The sequence below is a fragment of the Dermacentor albipictus genome, chromosome 1, assembly GCF_038994185.2.
Source record: "Dermacentor albipictus isolate Rhodes 1998 colony chromosome 1, USDA_Dalb.pri_finalv2, whole genome shotgun sequence".
Classification (NCBI taxonomy): Eukaryota; Metazoa; Arthropoda; class Arachnida; order Ixodida; family Ixodidae; genus Dermacentor; species Dermacentor albipictus.
In genome coordinates, this window is record NC_091821.1 from 171,480,632 (window position 1) to 171,498,290 (window position 17,659).

General features: G+C 43.6%; 2 protein-coding genes across 2 annotated transcripts in view; one reads left to right on the forward strand and one right to left on the reverse strand.

Annotated features, from left to right (window-relative positions):
- Positions 1–17,659, reverse strand: part of LOC135905749 (uncharacterized) — a 268,697-nt gene that overhangs the window by 14,823 nt on the left and 236,215 nt on the right. The gene's annotated exons all lie outside the window — the stretch shown is intronic.
- On the forward strand, positions 49–15,037 carry LOC135905750 (uncharacterized). The gene is made up of 4 exons (XM_065436776.2): positions 49–485; positions 1,813–2,188; positions 3,357–3,530; positions 14,448–15,037. Exons 1-4 carry the CDS (start codon positions 268–270, stop codon positions 14,778–14,780), a joined length of 1,101 nt encoding a protein of 366 aa, XP_065292848.1. The 5' UTR covers positions 49–267; the 3' UTR covers positions 14,781–15,037.

Consider the following 17,659-nt stretch of genomic DNA (forward strand, 5'->3'; position numbering starts at 1 on the left):
ACGACATACACTACAGCCCTGACCCACAAAATAGAGCTGAAGCGTATTTTGTGGTCTGGTCCACGGAATAGGCACTGCGATTCATCTTCCCGCGTTTGTTGGAGCGGGCTTTTAAATGCGTTACGCGAAGAGTGGAGAGTGCAACCATTGTTCGTACTCCAAAACAAGTGGAAGAGTTGTGCGCTGGTGGCTGCCGACACTTATTTCAAGCAGCTTGCTGAACTCTCATGCCCATCAACGCAGTAAGGCTGCTCAGTTTTGATAGACATGACATCACAACGCTTTCTACACTCAACCAGCTTTGCAGGCAGCAGCTCAAGCTCATCACGGTCGCGCGCACCCAGCATCCGATGGCGAGTTCTTACAAAGTGGGCGATGTCAAGATCGTCATCGGAGTCGTCTCTCAATTCGACTGTATTCAGAGAAGGTGACCATGAAGATTCGCGTAACGAGTCGCAGGCGGTTCAGCAACGTTCACTAACAAGGTCAGTATTCACTGATGTTCTATCGTCGCGACGAAAAAAGCACCCCGCAACGAAAATAAGCGCACCGCGACTTCTGCAACACTAGTCAAAACCTTCCCAGAATTGGTGCTCATAGTTTCAAATATGAAACTCGAACTTTGTTGCTATAATTACTAGATTAGTTCGTGCATTGTTCAGAGACAAGGTACTTGTCTAGAACGCGCTCGTGACGGCCAAGGCAGCAGCCAAAGCATTGCGACCAGCAGGCCGAGAGAAGACGTCATCTCGTAAATGTAGCCGCGCATGCACATTATGCCGGTTTCGTACGTACCATGTGCTAATGTCGCCAGCGCAGCCCGGAGCACGCGCCTCGCGCGTCCCAGACGATTGAGTGTCTTGAAATCCGTACTAGCACCATTTCATGTCTGTTAACCCAAAATTGCGTATGGGTCTTCTGACTTGGGGCCCTCGTTAAACGATAGTTTAAAACAGTAATTCAGTTTCTATTGTGCTCTTTATGCTGAAGATTAGATAACGAGGCCAGCTGTATGCAATAGACTCGCCAAAAGAAATGGAGCAAATATTACTCTTCAGACTTGGCTGTTCTGTGCACTGCCTTGGCTTGTATTACTGACATTATTTTTACTAAAATGCAATAGGGGATACTGAAGATGATAGGAAACCTACAAAGGCTGGGAAATAAGCTCAGTGCTACCATGATTATAAGTATTGCTCTCATTTGTCTAAAAACTAAGCATGCAATGAGTGCAATTGCGGTAAAATTATTCCAGAACATTCCTTTCTGGTATCCCCTATAACTTACTGTAAATGTGGCTTCTCTCTTGTCAGTTGTAATTAATAATAGGGCTGCATGGGAGGAATGCAAGCTTGTTCATGTGGAAGGTGCTACCTTCAGCAGAAGCTTTTTGCTGTGGCCTTATATGATAATATGAACTGCTTCAGCATCATGGTGTCATAACTGTCTGTTGCTTGTAGCTATAAGTTACTAAGCTGTGACAGCCTAACCTGGCCAACACAGTACACTGTATTGGTGGCGTGACTTACTTTTGGTTTGTTTCATGAATACATCTAATTTGTGTGCATTTTGAGTGTGCATATGTTAATACAATAAACAGCCTCACATGGTGGGTTAGCCTGCAACAGAAAGCAATTCAGCCAAATTTTTTTTATTATTGCATTAGATTCCTCTAATATTTGCAACAACAAAGTTATATGAAGTATGGCAAGTGTAGGAAAAAAGCACAAAACCCATAATTTTTAAGCTTTATGTGTGTGTAGCAGTTGTTTGCATTATTACGGGAGAAATCGCAAACCTTTGGTCATGCAGGAGCCCCCGGAGTCCATTGAATGGCAACACAAAATCCAGGTTGCCACATGAAAACACGAAAAGGAAGCGAGCAATCAGTGGAGCTGGCTCGCCTCCAAGAATGTCACCAAGAAAAGTGTCCAGGCCTGAGCTTGAGAAAGTGCCAAGCTCCAGGGCACCTTCACATTCGACTTCAGTAGCCACTCCAGTAGTTGCACCACCTCGCAGGTCATTCTGGAGTACTTCTTATCGTGAAGAGGCTGCTTCTGATTCCTTGGCGCGAAATGTTCAAAATGGTAGAAAAAGTGCACCTGAAGAAAAGTCTGCTGATGGGTCCAGCAGAGTGAAGCAAGGACAAGCTAATACAAGTTCGCAGCTTTCTACCAGCAGTCAACAGGTGAGTCATGGTTTGGGTAGGAAGCACCACTGACTTTGCAACTATTGAATGCTAGTGTGAATCTGTCCATTGGGAAAAGTTTTGCAACAGCTAAAAAAATTTTTTGCATTTCCTTTGCTCTGGTTTCACTGCAGATGGCTTGGGTGTAAAAGCTATGGGCATATAAGGCCATGATCAAGAGCTTTAACTTAAGTGGAAGCTTTAGCTCGAGTGCTCCTATCTAAATATATGTAAAAAGAGAATTCGTTTCTCTCGGCAACCGCTGCACCAAATTTGACGAGGCTTGTTGCGTTTGAAAGAAAAACTTAAAATATAGTGACTGTTGGTTTCAAATTTTTTATTTAGACCATTAATTTTTTATTAAAAATTGGCAAAAATCGAAACTTTTCAGAAAATTAAACTATTAAGTTTACAACTCAGCTCAGCAAGGAAAACGATATCACAATTCTGTGAATTGCATCTGATAGTACATCTAATGTGGACAAAATTGATATGTTACGCTTGAATTTCCAAAAACTTAATAATACGGAAATACAGCTGTTGCAGAACCCTTGTACACAACGTAAGCAATTCACATAAGATATAAAATGACATGTAGAATTTGTCCGCTTTGAATGATCTAATGGATGCAATTTACAGAATCGTGATGTCTGTTCTTGATTCAGCGCTATTAATTTGTAAACTTTGTGCTTCTATTTTCTTCAATCTAGAATATTTTAAAATCTTTTTAATAAAATTCAGGCCCTAAATAGTAATTCCGCTTCCAACAGTCACTAGAATTCAGCTTTCTCTTTCAAATGCGACAAATTTCATTAAAATTGGTCGAGTGGTTATGTCAGAAAAATGTTTTTGCGTTTTACATGTATTTGAATAAGCGGCGTCGGAGTCGGGCCCAAGCTAAAGCTACCTCTTAAAGATGACTGCAACAGTGGCTGCCAATTTGCAGCAACATGGGCTGTGATTTGTTACACGACACGCTGCGAATCATAGTGTGCATGCATTTCACTCTGGTGTTGTGAGATAAGAACCCTACTGTCTTGTTTCAGCATCCTCTTAGCTGTGGTTTTACTTGTCTATATCTATGTTTATTGCAAATCCACAAATCTTTAAAAGAACATTGTTAGCGACGCCTTGTCACATGCAGTTGAAGACCTAAGAGGATTTGCAGGGTCTTGCATCTGGTTCCTCCCGTCATCAAAATGCCACTTCAGGACGTGATGGGACACTGGCCTCAACTTCCAGTGGCAGGATGACTTTAAAAAAAAAGGCCGCTGTCGAATTCAGCGCAATAAGGCGAGGACACACACCTTCCACTTTGCGGTCACCAAGTAAACGCAAGCAGGTGAGTGTAGATATTTCTTTTAAAGAGAAGGAAAAATAAATAAAAAGTGCATTTATTACAAACTAATAAGTTCCAAGCTGCTGCAGAGGGTGGGAGAGCATCAGAATTAAAATGAAGCGCCAAAATTAAAATAAAATGCTTTCACCTTCTGTCTTATGAACGAACAGCATTGCTTAGAACTGTCCTTCACTCAAATTATAGTTTTTTTTTTTCCTCATGACTAGAAGTTTTAATGAATGTTTTAATGTCTACCTCCTTGTTGTGAAGGAGATGAAGTGAAAGCAGGACCTGAGGCAGTTGATGAGCTCAGGCTTTGTTCATTACATACCAAGCCATGAATGGTGTTGGAGCACTGCGCTGTGCTGGTGCATCATAGGCTTGGTGGCTTTTCATCATCATCAGCCTGGTTACGCCCACTGCAGGGCAAAGGCCTCTCCCATATTTCTCCAACAACCCCGGTCATGTACTAATTGTGGCCATGCCGTCCCTGCAAACTTCTTAATCTCATCCGCCCACCTAACTTTCTGCCGTCCCCTGCTACGCTTCCCTTCCCTTGGAATCCACTCCGTAACCCTTAATGACCATCGGTTATCTTCCCTCCTCATTACATGTCCTGCCCATGCCCATTTCTTTTTCTTGATTTCAACTAAGAGGTCATTAACTCGAGTTTGTTCCCTCACCCAATCTGCTCTTTTCTTATCCCTTAACGTTACACCTATCATTCTTCTTTCCATAGCTCGTTGCGTTGTCCTCAATTTAAGTAGAACCCTTTTAGTAAGCCTCCAGGTTTCAGCCCCGTACGTGAGTACTGGTAAGACACAGCTGTTATAAACTTTCCTCTTGAGGGATAATGGCAATCTGCTGTTCATGATCTGAGAATGTCTGCCAAACGCACCCCAGCCCATTCTTATTCTTCTGATTATTTCAGTCTCATGATCCGGATCCGCAGTCACTATCTGCCCTAAGTAGATGTATTCCCTTACCAATTCCAGTGCCTCACTACCTATCGTAAACTGCTGTTCTCTTCCCAGACTGTTAAACATTACTTTAGTTTTCTGCAGATTAATTTTTAGACCCACTCTTCTGCTTTGCCTCTCCAGGTCAGTGAGCATGCATTGCAGTTGGTCCCCTGAGTTACTAAGCAAGGCAATATCATCAGCGAATCGCAAGTTACTAAGGTATTCTCCATTAACTCTTATCCCCATTTCTTCCCAATCCAGGTCCCTGAATACCTCCTGTAAACACGCTGTGAATAGCATTGGAGAGATCGTATCGCCCTGCCTGACGCCTTTCTTTATTGGGATTTTGTTGCTTTCTTTATGGAGGACTACGGTGGCTGTGGAGCCGCTATAGATATCTTTCAGTATTTTTACATACGGCTCGTCTACACCCTGATTCTGTAATGCCTCCATGACTGCTGAGGTTTCGACAGAATCAAATGCTTTCTCGTAATCAATGAAAGCTATATATAAGGGTTGATTATATTCCGTGCATTTCTCTATCACCTGATTGATAGTGTGAATATGATCTATTGTTGAGTAGCCTTTACGGAATCCTGCCTGGTCCTTTGCTGACAGAAGTCTAAGGTGTTCCTGATTCTATTTGCGATTACCTTAGTAAATAGTTTGTAGGCAACGGACAGTAAGCTGATCGGTCTATAATTTTTCAAGTCTTTGGCGTCCCCTTTCTTATGGATTAGGATTATGTTAGCGTTTTTCCAAGATTTTGGTACGCTCGACGTTATGAGGCATTGCGTATACAGGGTGGCCAGTTTCTCTAGAACAATCTGCCCACCATCCTTCAACAAATCTGCTGTTACCTGATCCTCCCCAGCTGCCTTCCCCCTTTGCATATCTCCCAAGGCTTTCTTTACTTCTTCCGGCGTTACCTGTGGGATTTCGAATTCCTCTAGACTATTTTCTGTTCCATTATCGTCCTGGGTGCCACTGGTACTGTATAAATCTCTATAGAACTCCTCAGCCACTTGAACTATCTCATCCATATTAGTAATGATATTGCCGGCTTTGTCTCTTAACGCATACATCTGATTCTTGCCAATTCCTAATTTCTTCTTCACCGTTTTTAGGCTTCCTCCATTCCTGAGAGCATGTTCAATTCTATCCATATTATACTTCCTTATGTCAGCTGTCTTACACTTGTTGATTAACTTCGAAAGTTCTGCCAGTTCTATTCTAGCTGTAGGGTTAGAGGCTTTCATACCCTGGCGTTTCTTGATCAGATCTTTCGTCTCCTGCGATAGTTTACTGGTATCCTGCCTAACGGAGTTACCACCGACTTCCATTGCACACTCCTTAATGATGCCCATGAGATTGTCGTTCATTGCTTCAACACTAAGGTCCTCTTCCTGAGTTAAAGCTGAATACCTGTTCTGTAGCTTGATCTGGAATTCCTCTATTTTCCCTCTTACCGCTAACTCATTGATCGGCTTCTTATGTACCAGTTTCTTCCGTTCCCTTCTCAGGTCTAGGCTAATTCGAGTTCTTACCATCCTGTGGTCACTGCAGCGCACCTTGCCGAGCACGTCCACATCCTGTATGATGCCAGGGTTAGCGCAGAGTATGAAGTCTATTTCATTTCTAGTCTCGCCGTTCGGGCTCCTCCACGTCCACTTTCGGCTATCCCGCTTGCGGAAGAAAGTATTCATTATCCTCATATTATTCTGTTCCGCAAACTCTACTAATAACTCCCCCCTGATATTTCTAGTGCCTATGCCATATTCCCCCACTGCCTTGTCTCCAGCCTGCTTCTTGCCTACCTTGGCATAGAAGTCGCCCATTAGTATAGTGTATTTAGTTTTCACTCTACCCATCGCCAATTCCACGTCTTCATAGAAGCTTTCGACTTCTTGGTCATCATGACTGGATGTAGGGGCGTAGACCTGTGCAATCTTCATTTTGTACCTCTTATTAAGTTTCACAACACGACCTGCCACCCTCTCGTTAATGCTATAGAATTCCTGTATGTTACCAGCTATATTCTTATTAATCAGGAATCCGACGCCTAGTTCTCTTCTCTCCGCTAAGCCCCGGTAGCACAGGACGTGCACGCTTTTTAGCACTGTATATGCCTCTTTTGGCCTCCTAACTTCACTGAGCCCTATTATGTCCCATTCACTGCCCTCTAATTCCTCCAATAGTACTGCTAGACTCGCCTCACTAGATAACGTTCTAGCATTAAACGTTGCCAGGTTCATATTCCAATGGCGGCCTGTCCGGAGCCAGTGATTTTTAGCACCCTCTGCTGCGTCGCAGGTCTGACCGCCGCCGTGGTCAGTTGCTTCACAGCTGCTGGGGACTGAGGGCCGGGGTTTGATTGTGGTGTTCATATAGGAGGTTGTGGCCAAGTACTGCACCAGGGTGGCCAATCCTGCTCTGGTGAGGGAGTGCGTTACTGGTTCTGGTCACCGGGATCAGGCCACACTCCAGGCCTGTTTATGCAATTTTAACAACACGCGGTTTTTTTTTTTTTTAATCCGGTGGAAAATTGCCGGCACCGGGATTCGAACCACGGACCTCTTGCACGCGAGGCGGGTGTTCTACCTCTACGCCACCGCTGCACTCTCTACGCCACCGCTGCACTCTTGGTGGCTTTTAAAGACAAGCAAATGTTAACACTTAGCCTCTGCTCTCTTTTCCTTGTGTTTGCCTCCTTTAAAGGTCAGCTTCAATGAAATTGAGTTCACGTGGGTTGATTTTTTATAAATGAGTGATATATACCACACAGTGGCGTAGCCAAAAATTTCGTTCGGGAAGGCAAGGGGGGGGGGGGGGGGAGGGCTCACGTTGTAGTTCGGCTCCCTCCTTATAGGGTTTGTCGAGGGATCAAATACATGAATAATAACTGCCATGCCAAGATGCTGCAACCAAATTCTTGAACGCAACACACTGTCAAGACAAGTAAAATATGAGTTGTTTTTACAACAGAATATACTCGTATGTCTAAAAAATTGTGCCTGAAATAACTGATATCAATGCTTCCATGTTTTCTCTCTATTTAATAACTAAAGAAATTATCACACCAACTTTAGAACTATATCGGTTTCAAACTGGCAAAGCAGTGCATGCCGCTAATGTGAAAAATGTAAAGGCCATGAAATGAACAAATATGAACAAAAGGACAAATATTTTAATGAATCTTTGTCATTCAAGAGCCTTGTTTACAATTTGTTACATATGCAACGGCCAGGGAGAGCTCTCAATGACGCTGTCCTTTGTTACAATGTATTGCGCAGGAGCAGCTGTCACCGGTCGTGTATTGCGAGTAATTGAACCGAAATTGTAGTGGCATTGAAGAGCGCATAAAAAAAGCAGGAGTTCCGCAAAATATATGAGGGCAAGTTGAATGGAAGTGAGCCAAAGCGAATATATGTCAAACGGGGTACTTTATTTAAAAGTACTTTATTTAAAAGGTACTTTATTTAGCCATTTGTCCCACTAACGAGTTGCACGATTCCCGTCTCGTAAAACTCCTTGGGTTGCTGCTTCAAAAAGTCTGTAACTGACCCTTTCACGTCATCATCCGACACGAATCTGGTTCCCTTGAACTGTTTCTTCAAATGCCCCAAAATGTGGAAGTCACAAGGCGACAGGTATGGCCTGTGTGGGGGATGTTGCAGCATTTCTCACTTGAACTTGGCCAGTTTTGTGTTAAACACATCAGCAACGTTGGAACTGGCATTGTCGTGGAGCAAGATGGCGCCATTCTTCAATTTTCCACGTCGTTTGTTCTTGATTGTGACACGCAGTCTATCCGGCGCTTCACAATATCGGAAAGGATTGATAGCCTCCCTAGGTTCAGCAAATTAAATAATTAATGGCCCCCGACTATCTAAAAAGAAAGTCCACAACACCTTTCCGGCAGGAATAATGGGCTTTGCTTTCTTTGGGGGGTGGTGAATTCAAATGTTTCCTTTGTAAGCTTTGCCGTCGTGTTTCAGGCTCGTAGTAGTGTCACCATGATTGGTCCCCGGTCACAATTGCAGGCAAATAGTCATCACCCTTATTGTGATACCGGATTAGATGAGTCAAAGCAGCGTCAAACCTCTCTGTCTTCTGCCGGTGCTTCAAAATCTTGGGCATCCATTGCGCGCGCAACAGCCGATAACCGAGATGTTTGTGAATTATGGTGTGACCCGAACTGTGACTGATGTTCACACGCTCCACCAGTTTATCGATGCTTATCCTCCGTTCTTGTCTAATCAGCTCATCAGCTTTTGCAGTTCCGTTGGGGGTGATTGCACGGTAGCTCTGGCCCGGTCTTGGATGGTGTTTGCAACTTTCACGTCCTTCTTTGAACAGTTTGCTCCAATGTTTCACACTGGCCAATGAAATGGAATGTTCAACGTACGCGGCAGCCATATGGCTACTAATTTATTTTTGGGAAACACCTTCAGTTGTCAAAAACATCACGACACAAGGCTCTTCAACTTTAGAAGCGTCCATTATGTCATGTGACCATGTTCAACCCAGTGTATGAGAGCATTAAAGAACATTTATCCTCACACCTGCATGTCACTTTTGTAAATGAGAGACGCCTCTATGCTACGCGCATGCCTCGAAGATAATGAACCGAACCGTTATTGTGCGGGGTGGGTTGGCTTACTGTCAAGTTACTCACCCTCGTACATTGAAATGTGAAGATACACCTTCATAAAGGGCAAAAACTTGTCACTGGAAACAAAGTTCACTGCATGTGTACACAAAACCTTGCAACAAAGTATTTAAATATACGTATAAGTCTCTAATAAACATACATATCTAAGAAAAGGTCACAGTATATAATGCGTCAAGCAAGGCAAATAAACATGTTGCGCAACCAGAGATTCACAGATCACAACATCCCCCCCTCCACTCCACCTTATGTATCGTGCACGACAGTAGGCGGCGCGCTTCCTCCCCGCTTTTCTCCCTTGCGCGCACAAGACTGAGCCACCATCGTCTGCTCACACGTCACACCCCACCCCTTCCCGCCCCTACGTTTTCACTCGCACATAAACCATGCGCCACGCGGTGACACTGTTATTGCCGTTGGACTTTATACAGAACATGACAGCGACGGCAGGAATGCGCCTGGAGTCTCCATATAATTGCTATCAGTAATATAATAGTATCCGGCAACTGAAGCGTACTGTGGCCCATTACTTTCCGCAAAAGAATAAGAAGTAACAAAATCGAACTTTCACTATGTGACAATTTGCTGCGCCGCGACGTCTTTCTGTCTTTTGTGGGGCGGGAACACGGAAGTGAAAAAAAAAAAAAACGTAAAGGAAAGCATGTTGGCCACAATCGAATGCCTACTTTGGGCACTTAATGTGGCTACCAAAGGAATATCAAAGAAATCCTGAGACGCTTGGTCCACAGAGAACCCTACGCATACTGCTCGGTATCCTACACCGGCGAGAGGTTGCGCTCAAGCGAACGCGTTGCAATCTGTCGAGTCCCCACAGTGATGGCGGCGAGCAACCATTGTTTCTTTTTCTCGTCTGCTATCCATAAAGTGTCCAAAATTCTGCCAGGTGAAAATCCAATCGGCCAGAGAAAAACGAATGCACACCGAATTGCGCCGCGCGCGCAGCAACATGAGAAAAGCGCAAGCTGGCTTTGGCAGCCCACAGGTAGCGAGAACAAAAAAATTGAGGACGCTCAATGTGTCCTCGTGAATAAAAGTCAAAGTAGGAAAATAGATAAGAATGGAGTTACCTTTGCTGGCTTTACTGTCTTGACATGGATGCTTTGGCGCAGGTGAATAAAATGTTGATATCCTTTTCTGTAAACACGATGGCAGAAATAAACCACCATAACGTTTCGTCCCATCGGACCTCACTGTGTGCTTAGTCAACTTGTCATATAGTCTGTTGATTCGGCTTGTCTCATTGTATGGTGCAATGTACCACTTTAGGAAAGTCAGTGCGCCTTTGGCGACAAATGTTTATAAGAATATTAAGCCCACCAATTTCCAGAATTGAAAATCTAAAGCACGACTTTGGAAATGTCAATGCACCTTTCGCATCAAGAGTTTATAAGAAGTTTATACCCATAAAGTTTCGGAATTGAAATCCATGCGCTTCGTAGATTCCGCGGCCTCCGCGAGATGCCTCAACGAGCCCGGTCGCCATCGAAACGCCCTTGAAACTTTGTGCTCATATGGGGCTTCTTGCGTTAAGTATAAACCCCATGCAAGCGATCTTGCGCGCGACAGCGGCAAGCAATGTCATGGAGATGGCTGTCGCGTTGGCTTGTCGCCTACAAGTCATACCCCATGCGAGTGACCATATTGAGCGATGTCTTCCCGGTGTTGCCGGTAGGAGGGCAACATTATACGCGCCGAAACTAGCATGACACATGCTTTGTTCATTTAAGTTGACATATTTTACTGTAAAAAGCAGCATAAAATATTTATGAGGGTCTTGCAGTAGATTCTTATCTTTGCACGTATAAAAATTTAATCGTTTGCTCATTCCGTTCGACAATTGATAGTATTTGAGTGATGAACATCCAGTTCCGGCTTCGTGCTATTGGCTAGTCACTCATAGCACTTCCGGGCGACAAGCGACGAATTCTAGGTTTGCAAAGCTAAGCGATCTGTTCAAGCGCCGGCTTGTCTTGTCGCTCGAAGCCGTCGCCGTCCCATGGGGTTTAGCCTTTATGTGACTCCGGTGCATTGGTGTTCCCACGAAATCCAGCCCAATTTCTCAATGTTCGCACTGAAACGTCTTTTCAAGCATGAAAAGGACATTCTAGACAAAATCCAGAATAATTGCCGGTGCCCAGGGTTGTTTTGGTTAGCGGTGCACGGCAGTACGAAATAATTTCGGGGGGGGGGGCGGCATAAGCCTCTCCCCCCCCCTGGCTATGCCCCTAATACCACAAAACCAATGTTGGAAAAGTGGCAAAACTGTTAATTGTATCTTTTTTTTGTTGTTTTTAGCAGCCTTTAAACAACACCTAAGCATATGATGCATGCACCTGGAACTGTCGCTATGATGCAAGTCCCAGCACGTTGCATCAGAGCTTTTTCAACATGCCGCGGGCGCTCGGGCTGGCTTGTGTATCGGTGGCGAGAGGGCTAGTCGTGGCACACTGCCGTGGCTGTAGTACCTACACTACACAGCTGCGTGGCCTCCGAGATTGCACAGTTACACCGTTGCAATTGCTGAGGCCATGCCAAGGAGCCGCACGTTAGTTTATGCATGACTTCTGGTGAACAGTAATAACCATGTTTTTTTTTTCTCTCCTTTATTTTTCAGTATTAGAAATGGCTATTTTTGCAAGCTCGTTGTGACGCTTCTCCTTGTATTTCAAACAACAAACTTTGCACAAAGTCTCCTCTATATCTACATTATCTTAAGCTAGGTTTTCCAATCCTCTGGGGAATATTAAGTGGTAATGTTAGGGTTCGAAGTGGCTCAAGCATGTCAGTGTCACCTAAAGTACCTGAGGCCACTATAGACTATTGCGGTGGCAGTGAAATTTCGTTATATTGAACTCGCATAGAAACACACTTCGCACACATCTGCAAACACCCATGAGGAAAGGTACACAAAAATCTTGGGTTTGCTGAAAAATTGCTGTGGTTGAACACGGGGAAACCAAGTTTGTTGAGCTGTAGTACGGTTTTACTTGTTTTGGGAATGGACACAGACGCTGTTCGGCATGGCAGCAGCAGCGAGCGAATTGACCTTTATGCTGTTCTCACGCCAACGCGAGCTAAGTGTTGAAAAAATAAAAATCGTGTAATAAAAATCGTTCGATGACTACTAATTTCCAACAAAGGTAGAATTTCAATAACGAAACTTCAATATAACGAAGCAAATTGTCGACCTTACAGACTTCTTCGTATCGAGGTTTAACTGTATCTCTGCCAGTGCACGTTGGCAGCCTATTTTACTGAACTTGCTGCACTAGTTCAGGAAGCACAACATTTTCGACATTCTTTATTAATGTGCAATCTTATAAGAGTAATGACACGAAAATCTTGTGTCACACTTCTTTCTTGTCACATTATTTGTCACAAAAATAATGAATTACAGTTCCTATAATGTGACCTGTTCAAAGTGCCCAAGTGCAGCGTAGCAGCTTTGGATGTGAAAAAGGAGGCTATTCACATTAAAAGAAGTGAGGGAGGTGCTCACGTGGTATTATAAACAGCTGAGGAGCGCTCCAGTCAGCCCGGTGCAGGGATTGAAGGCCGTGCAATGACTATGTTGCGAAGAGCTGCCAAATTGGCCCTTCGAATTGTACACTTCTCTTGGAAACAAAGAACCCGCCGTGGTTGCTCAGTGGCTATGGTGTTGGGCTGCTGAGCACGAGGTCGCGGGATCGAATCCCGGCCACGGCGGCCGCATTTCGATGGGGCCGAAATGCGAAAACACCCGTGTGCTTAGATTTCGGTGCACGTTAAAGAAGGTGGTCGAAATTTCCGGAGTCCTCCACTATGGCGTGCCTCCTAATCAGAAAGTGGATTTGGCACGTAAAAACCGCATAATTTTTTTTTTTTTGGAAACAAAGAGGAACCTGCTCTCCCCTCTTGCCCTGTCGAGTGCTGAATGGATTCAGCTTTCGGCAGCAGGGTCATTGTGTGTGTATATGCACCAGTGATATTTGGCACCACGATACCACCACATCGAGTTTTGGTGAAGTGAATAGTCTCCTTTTTCACATCCAAAGTTATGCTTCAGTCAGAAATTGCACTTTTGAACTGGTCACATTAAAAGGCAGAGTAATTATTTCTTGCACTATTGAAGAGTTTGGGCTCCATAGCATAATTACTGAGTCGGCAGCCATCCAATAAAGAAACAAAGATGACACAAATTTTGTCATTACTCCTTAAAGAAAGGGAGAGTTATGTCTTGGAATAGAAATGTTTTTTAATCTTGATTATTTGAGTTATTCTGCAGTAAGCTTGTAGATATATCTAACTTTACGTGCTTGTTTTGAATCTGTGTGAGGAGGATTTCATTTACATGCAAGTTTTCTTGACTATCTTCTTGTGAACTTTGCAAAAATTAGTCAGATTTTGTTAAACAGGGCATGAATAGCTCTTGTGTCGTTCAAGAAATTGAATAAGACCAACCTTGTTGTACTGTCTACTTTAGAATAAAAGTTGCGAGACTTGCTGAAAATTTTTGGCGAACAACACTCGGGAGAGTGTTTTACTGGAAGTCTGGCAATTCTTGTTCTAGGGAAGACAGATCAAATTAAAGCATTAAGTAAACAAAGATGGGGCTCATATGTGTTAAAGTACAGGCATTGTGCAAGCTCTTTGTAGCCAGCAACATAGTGGCATGATTGTTAATTACTCGTTTTGGAATGGATGTAATTACCGCTTTGCGAACAAAACAGCCCATCTAGATGGCAAGAGGAGATTCTGCAAGTTGCAGCCATTACAGCACTGTCGAGTCTTGTGTGCACCAAGTCCAACTTCATATACTTCTGCCACTCTGCTCCTTTGTTTCAACAGTGCCACCCCTCTAATAAGGCAAAAAGACAGTTATAATAGTTTGTTTAAAATCATAGATGGCAGAACAGCCTAGGCACATTTTGTGTGTTGGTTGCCAGTGGGTCATGCAGCACACAGAATGCAAACGCTTTCATTGAGTGCATCATGGGTCACTGGTTGGCCACAGCATTTCAGCTCAGCCAGATATTCTTCCATTTGTAACCTCATACATTAAAATTTATACCTCTGTGTTCAAGTGCCGTAAAGTTATTTCAGCAGCCAGCAGATGAGTGCATGTAATTTGGCTTCTGGATAGGAGGAATACAGGCAGTGAAGTTTAAGCATGAAACTTAATGCAGCTTTTTTAGGCACTGAGCTGCAATTTTTACAACGGCTTGTGAAAATGACATTTAAGCATTTACATGCTTCATTGTAATCAAGGTGCTTTGTTTCCTGCAGGTTGCACCAAAAAAAGCTGTGAGAAAGCCAAGATACAAAATCTTGGGAGAGATTGAGCGTCATCAGTCATCTACAGTGACACTCATCCCCCGCCTTCCATTTGCTCGTGTTGTGCGCGAGATTCTTTTTAGTATAACTGGTGATGATTTTAAGATGCAGAAGCTGGCCCTGAAGGCACTCCATGAGGCCAGTGAAGCAGTCATAGTGGCGCTTTTGGAAGGTTCTAATGATCTTGCTCATCATGCTCACCGTGTCACAATTATGAACAGGGATTTAGCTAAATTGCTTACCTTGATAAAAAGCTATGGCGACCTGCACGGCTGCCTCTCCTAAAGGCATTAAGTCTTTTCATGATGGTTTTAATGCGAAATAGTCATGCACTAAAATGACCAACTTGCCAGATCTGTGTGGTCTGCGTGGAAACAATGAAAATAGTGAGAAATATTAATCGCTTTTATTCTGCTTAATTCATAATCACGTTTGACTCATCCAGTTACAGTGGAGTGAAATTTTTTTTATACTCATGCTTGCGTTTTACTACATACTATTTGAGGTGTCAGATAGTACAAATAAAGTTGTTTAAAAGCTTCCTGGTGACCTCAACTAATATTCACTGAATATCGACAGTATGTTTTTGCTATCTATTCAAAGCAAAGACACCTGCTACTTATGATCGCCGTTAGTGATTGATCAATGGGGTTTGATAGTCCATACCAACACAGTACATAATATGAGGGACAATCTGTTAATGTGCAGACAATTAATGCTTGGTACATGAGCGTTTTAGCACTGCACTCCCATCAGAGTGCGGCTGTTGTTGCTGCAAATCAAACCCGTGACCTCGTGCCCAATAGCAGAACTTAGGTTCTGAGCCGCCATGGCGGACATTCATTCATTAGGTGCTTAAAGGTAAGTACAGTGAATGACTGTGAGGCATCCCAGGTATGTCTTTGTGCTATCCAAAACTATTTCATTTGTGAAAAACTTGACTAAGATAGCAGTGCTGCTCTGCTGTTAGCCGCTCTCAATTACTGTAAACATGCCCTTCACCATAGAAAAGTACTTGCCCCAATGTCTAGGGTACGTACCCTTAATACAGGCTATACATAGACTGCTTGTAGTATGTGAAATCTCAAAAGACATTCATAAGCACCAGGAGTGCTGCGAGAAGCTGTAGTCTGCTAGCATGGCATCCATGTCGGGTGTTCTCACTATACATGTTGTTCCACGTAACTTGAGCCAAACAATAAAATGCAAATGCCACGTAGCTGGACAGAACCAAGGTAGTGTTGTTTGTTCTCGCATGGAGATACTCGGGTTATTTTTTAATTCTGCCTAATTAGATAATTTTCATTAATCAATAGTAATCATAGGTTGGTGAGGTCTAATATTTCCCTCTATATTATGAGAAAAAGAAAAAATTTAGGCAAGAAGAAACAGGCTAACCTAGATGCAGTAAGGGTAAAAGCAGACCAATTAAGGCTGGTGCTTACAAACAAGTATACAGCTTTAGAATAAAGATGAGTATGACGTAGAGGTAATCAATGAAACGCTAACTAGGCTCGTTTCAGAAACTGCAATTGAAGTGGGAGGTAAGGGAACGAGTGGGTAAGATCTCTCAACAAAGGACCTAACAAAGGAACTACAAAGCATGAAAGTCGCAGAACACCTATATAAACTTGGAGAAGGGAAACTGTACCATCCACAGTGCAACGGAAATAAGAGTAGCAGCGGCGTTGTGAACAAAAGTATGCGACCGAGAGATGCCGCTGGCAAATCAAAACTAATGTTGGGTTCAGCGAGAGCAGCGGAAAAGTAACCATGTCCGCAATAGGCATTAGTAAGAGGTGATCGGAGGATTGGTGGAAGAAAAGTAGGGAAACGACAAAAAATGGAGACGTACAAAAGCACAGTTCACAATAGGGGATCATAAAATTTGGGTGTGGTAGTTCATAGTGTTTTTTTTATTATTGTTTAACCAGGTAGGACATTAGGCAGTAGAATAGCAAGCGCTTGGTGGTGCAACCCACCGCCCCGTTCCAAAGGGGATGCTTATAACATCCATCCATCCATCCATAATATCATTACGTAGTGAGCAATATGCCTGTTATGGTAATGGCTGGTGGGGTTCGTTGCGCTGCTCGTTCGCTGGTTTTGGGTGTTTTGCTACCGCGTTAGGAGCCGTGTTCATGTGTACGATGCTCTAAAATGACTATCAATGCCTTTATTATATCGCCACGTGACCAAGAGGCCTCAACTGGCAAAAAAAAACGCATCAGACAAGTAAGCTTTACCCGTGTCACACGGGCAGGCACATTTGGAAGGCCTTCCAGTCGACGGCCTTCGAAACCCCACAACTCTATCGACTCAAAGGAGTTGTCGCGCTGCTACACGGCACGTTTGAAAGGCCGTAGAGTGGTTCAGGCGTTTCTCGCAAAATTGTGTGGCGCTGCGGTTCTTTATTTTCGTTTTCATCTCACGAAAAGTAAAACAACATTAAAACCACTTAAAAGCACTATGGCGATGGCAGCCGGCAGCACATGGAGTAGAGGGAGAGTGTACCAAACAACATGAAGGAAGGAAGGAATTACCACAAGCACGTCGCTGTCGTCGAGAGTATGTGCAGTTCGCACATATCAAGTGGCAAAAATATTTTATTCAATAATTAATAACACTCATATATAGTATTTTTAGAGCATTTTGGTTTGATTTGTTCTATCTAACCGTGAGTACGAATACACTGTGAACGAGAGGGCATGTTCGCGCTGTTTTCGCTTCTGTTGCTCAAAGGCTACGGAGAGTTCGATAGAGTTGTAGGGTGCTCCGTTGACTCGATAGACTATTGACTCGGCGGCCTTCGAAACCGCCTGTGTAGCAGCTCAAAGTTGACGTTTGAGTCAACTGACTATCAATTGGAAGGCCTTCCAAACACCCGTGTGACACGGGTATTACATTGTTTATTGTCAATCGTGAAAGAAGCAGTACATGCCCACAATTTTTGTACAGGTCAGGTGGAACTAATGCTGTCAATCACCGAGTTTACAACATACAGAAACACAGATAGTAATCTATTTAACGGAATTAAAAACTGAAATCAAGCGAAGTTTTCTCATATTAATGTTTGGCATGCCACTAAAGCAAGAGAGAGAGAGAGAGAGAAATTTATTTACACAAAGGCAGAGAGGTCGGCCTGAGCTATGACGTGCTCTGGC

Bases quoted from the DNA above. Each gene is read 5' to 3' on its own strand.
- LOC135905750 (XM_065436776.2), top strand. From the start codon at position 268: ATGACATCACAACGCTTTCTACACTCAACCAGCTTTGCAGGCAGCAGC. The intron at 2,189-3,356 runs GTGAGTCATGGT...GAGGATTTGCAG, and splicing joins TTTCTACCAGCAGTCAACAG to GGTCTTGCATCTGGTTCCTC. The intron at 3,531-14,447 runs GTGAGTGTAGAT...TGTTTCCTGCAG, and splicing joins CACCAAGTAAACGCAAGCAG to GTTGCACCAAAAAAAGCTGT.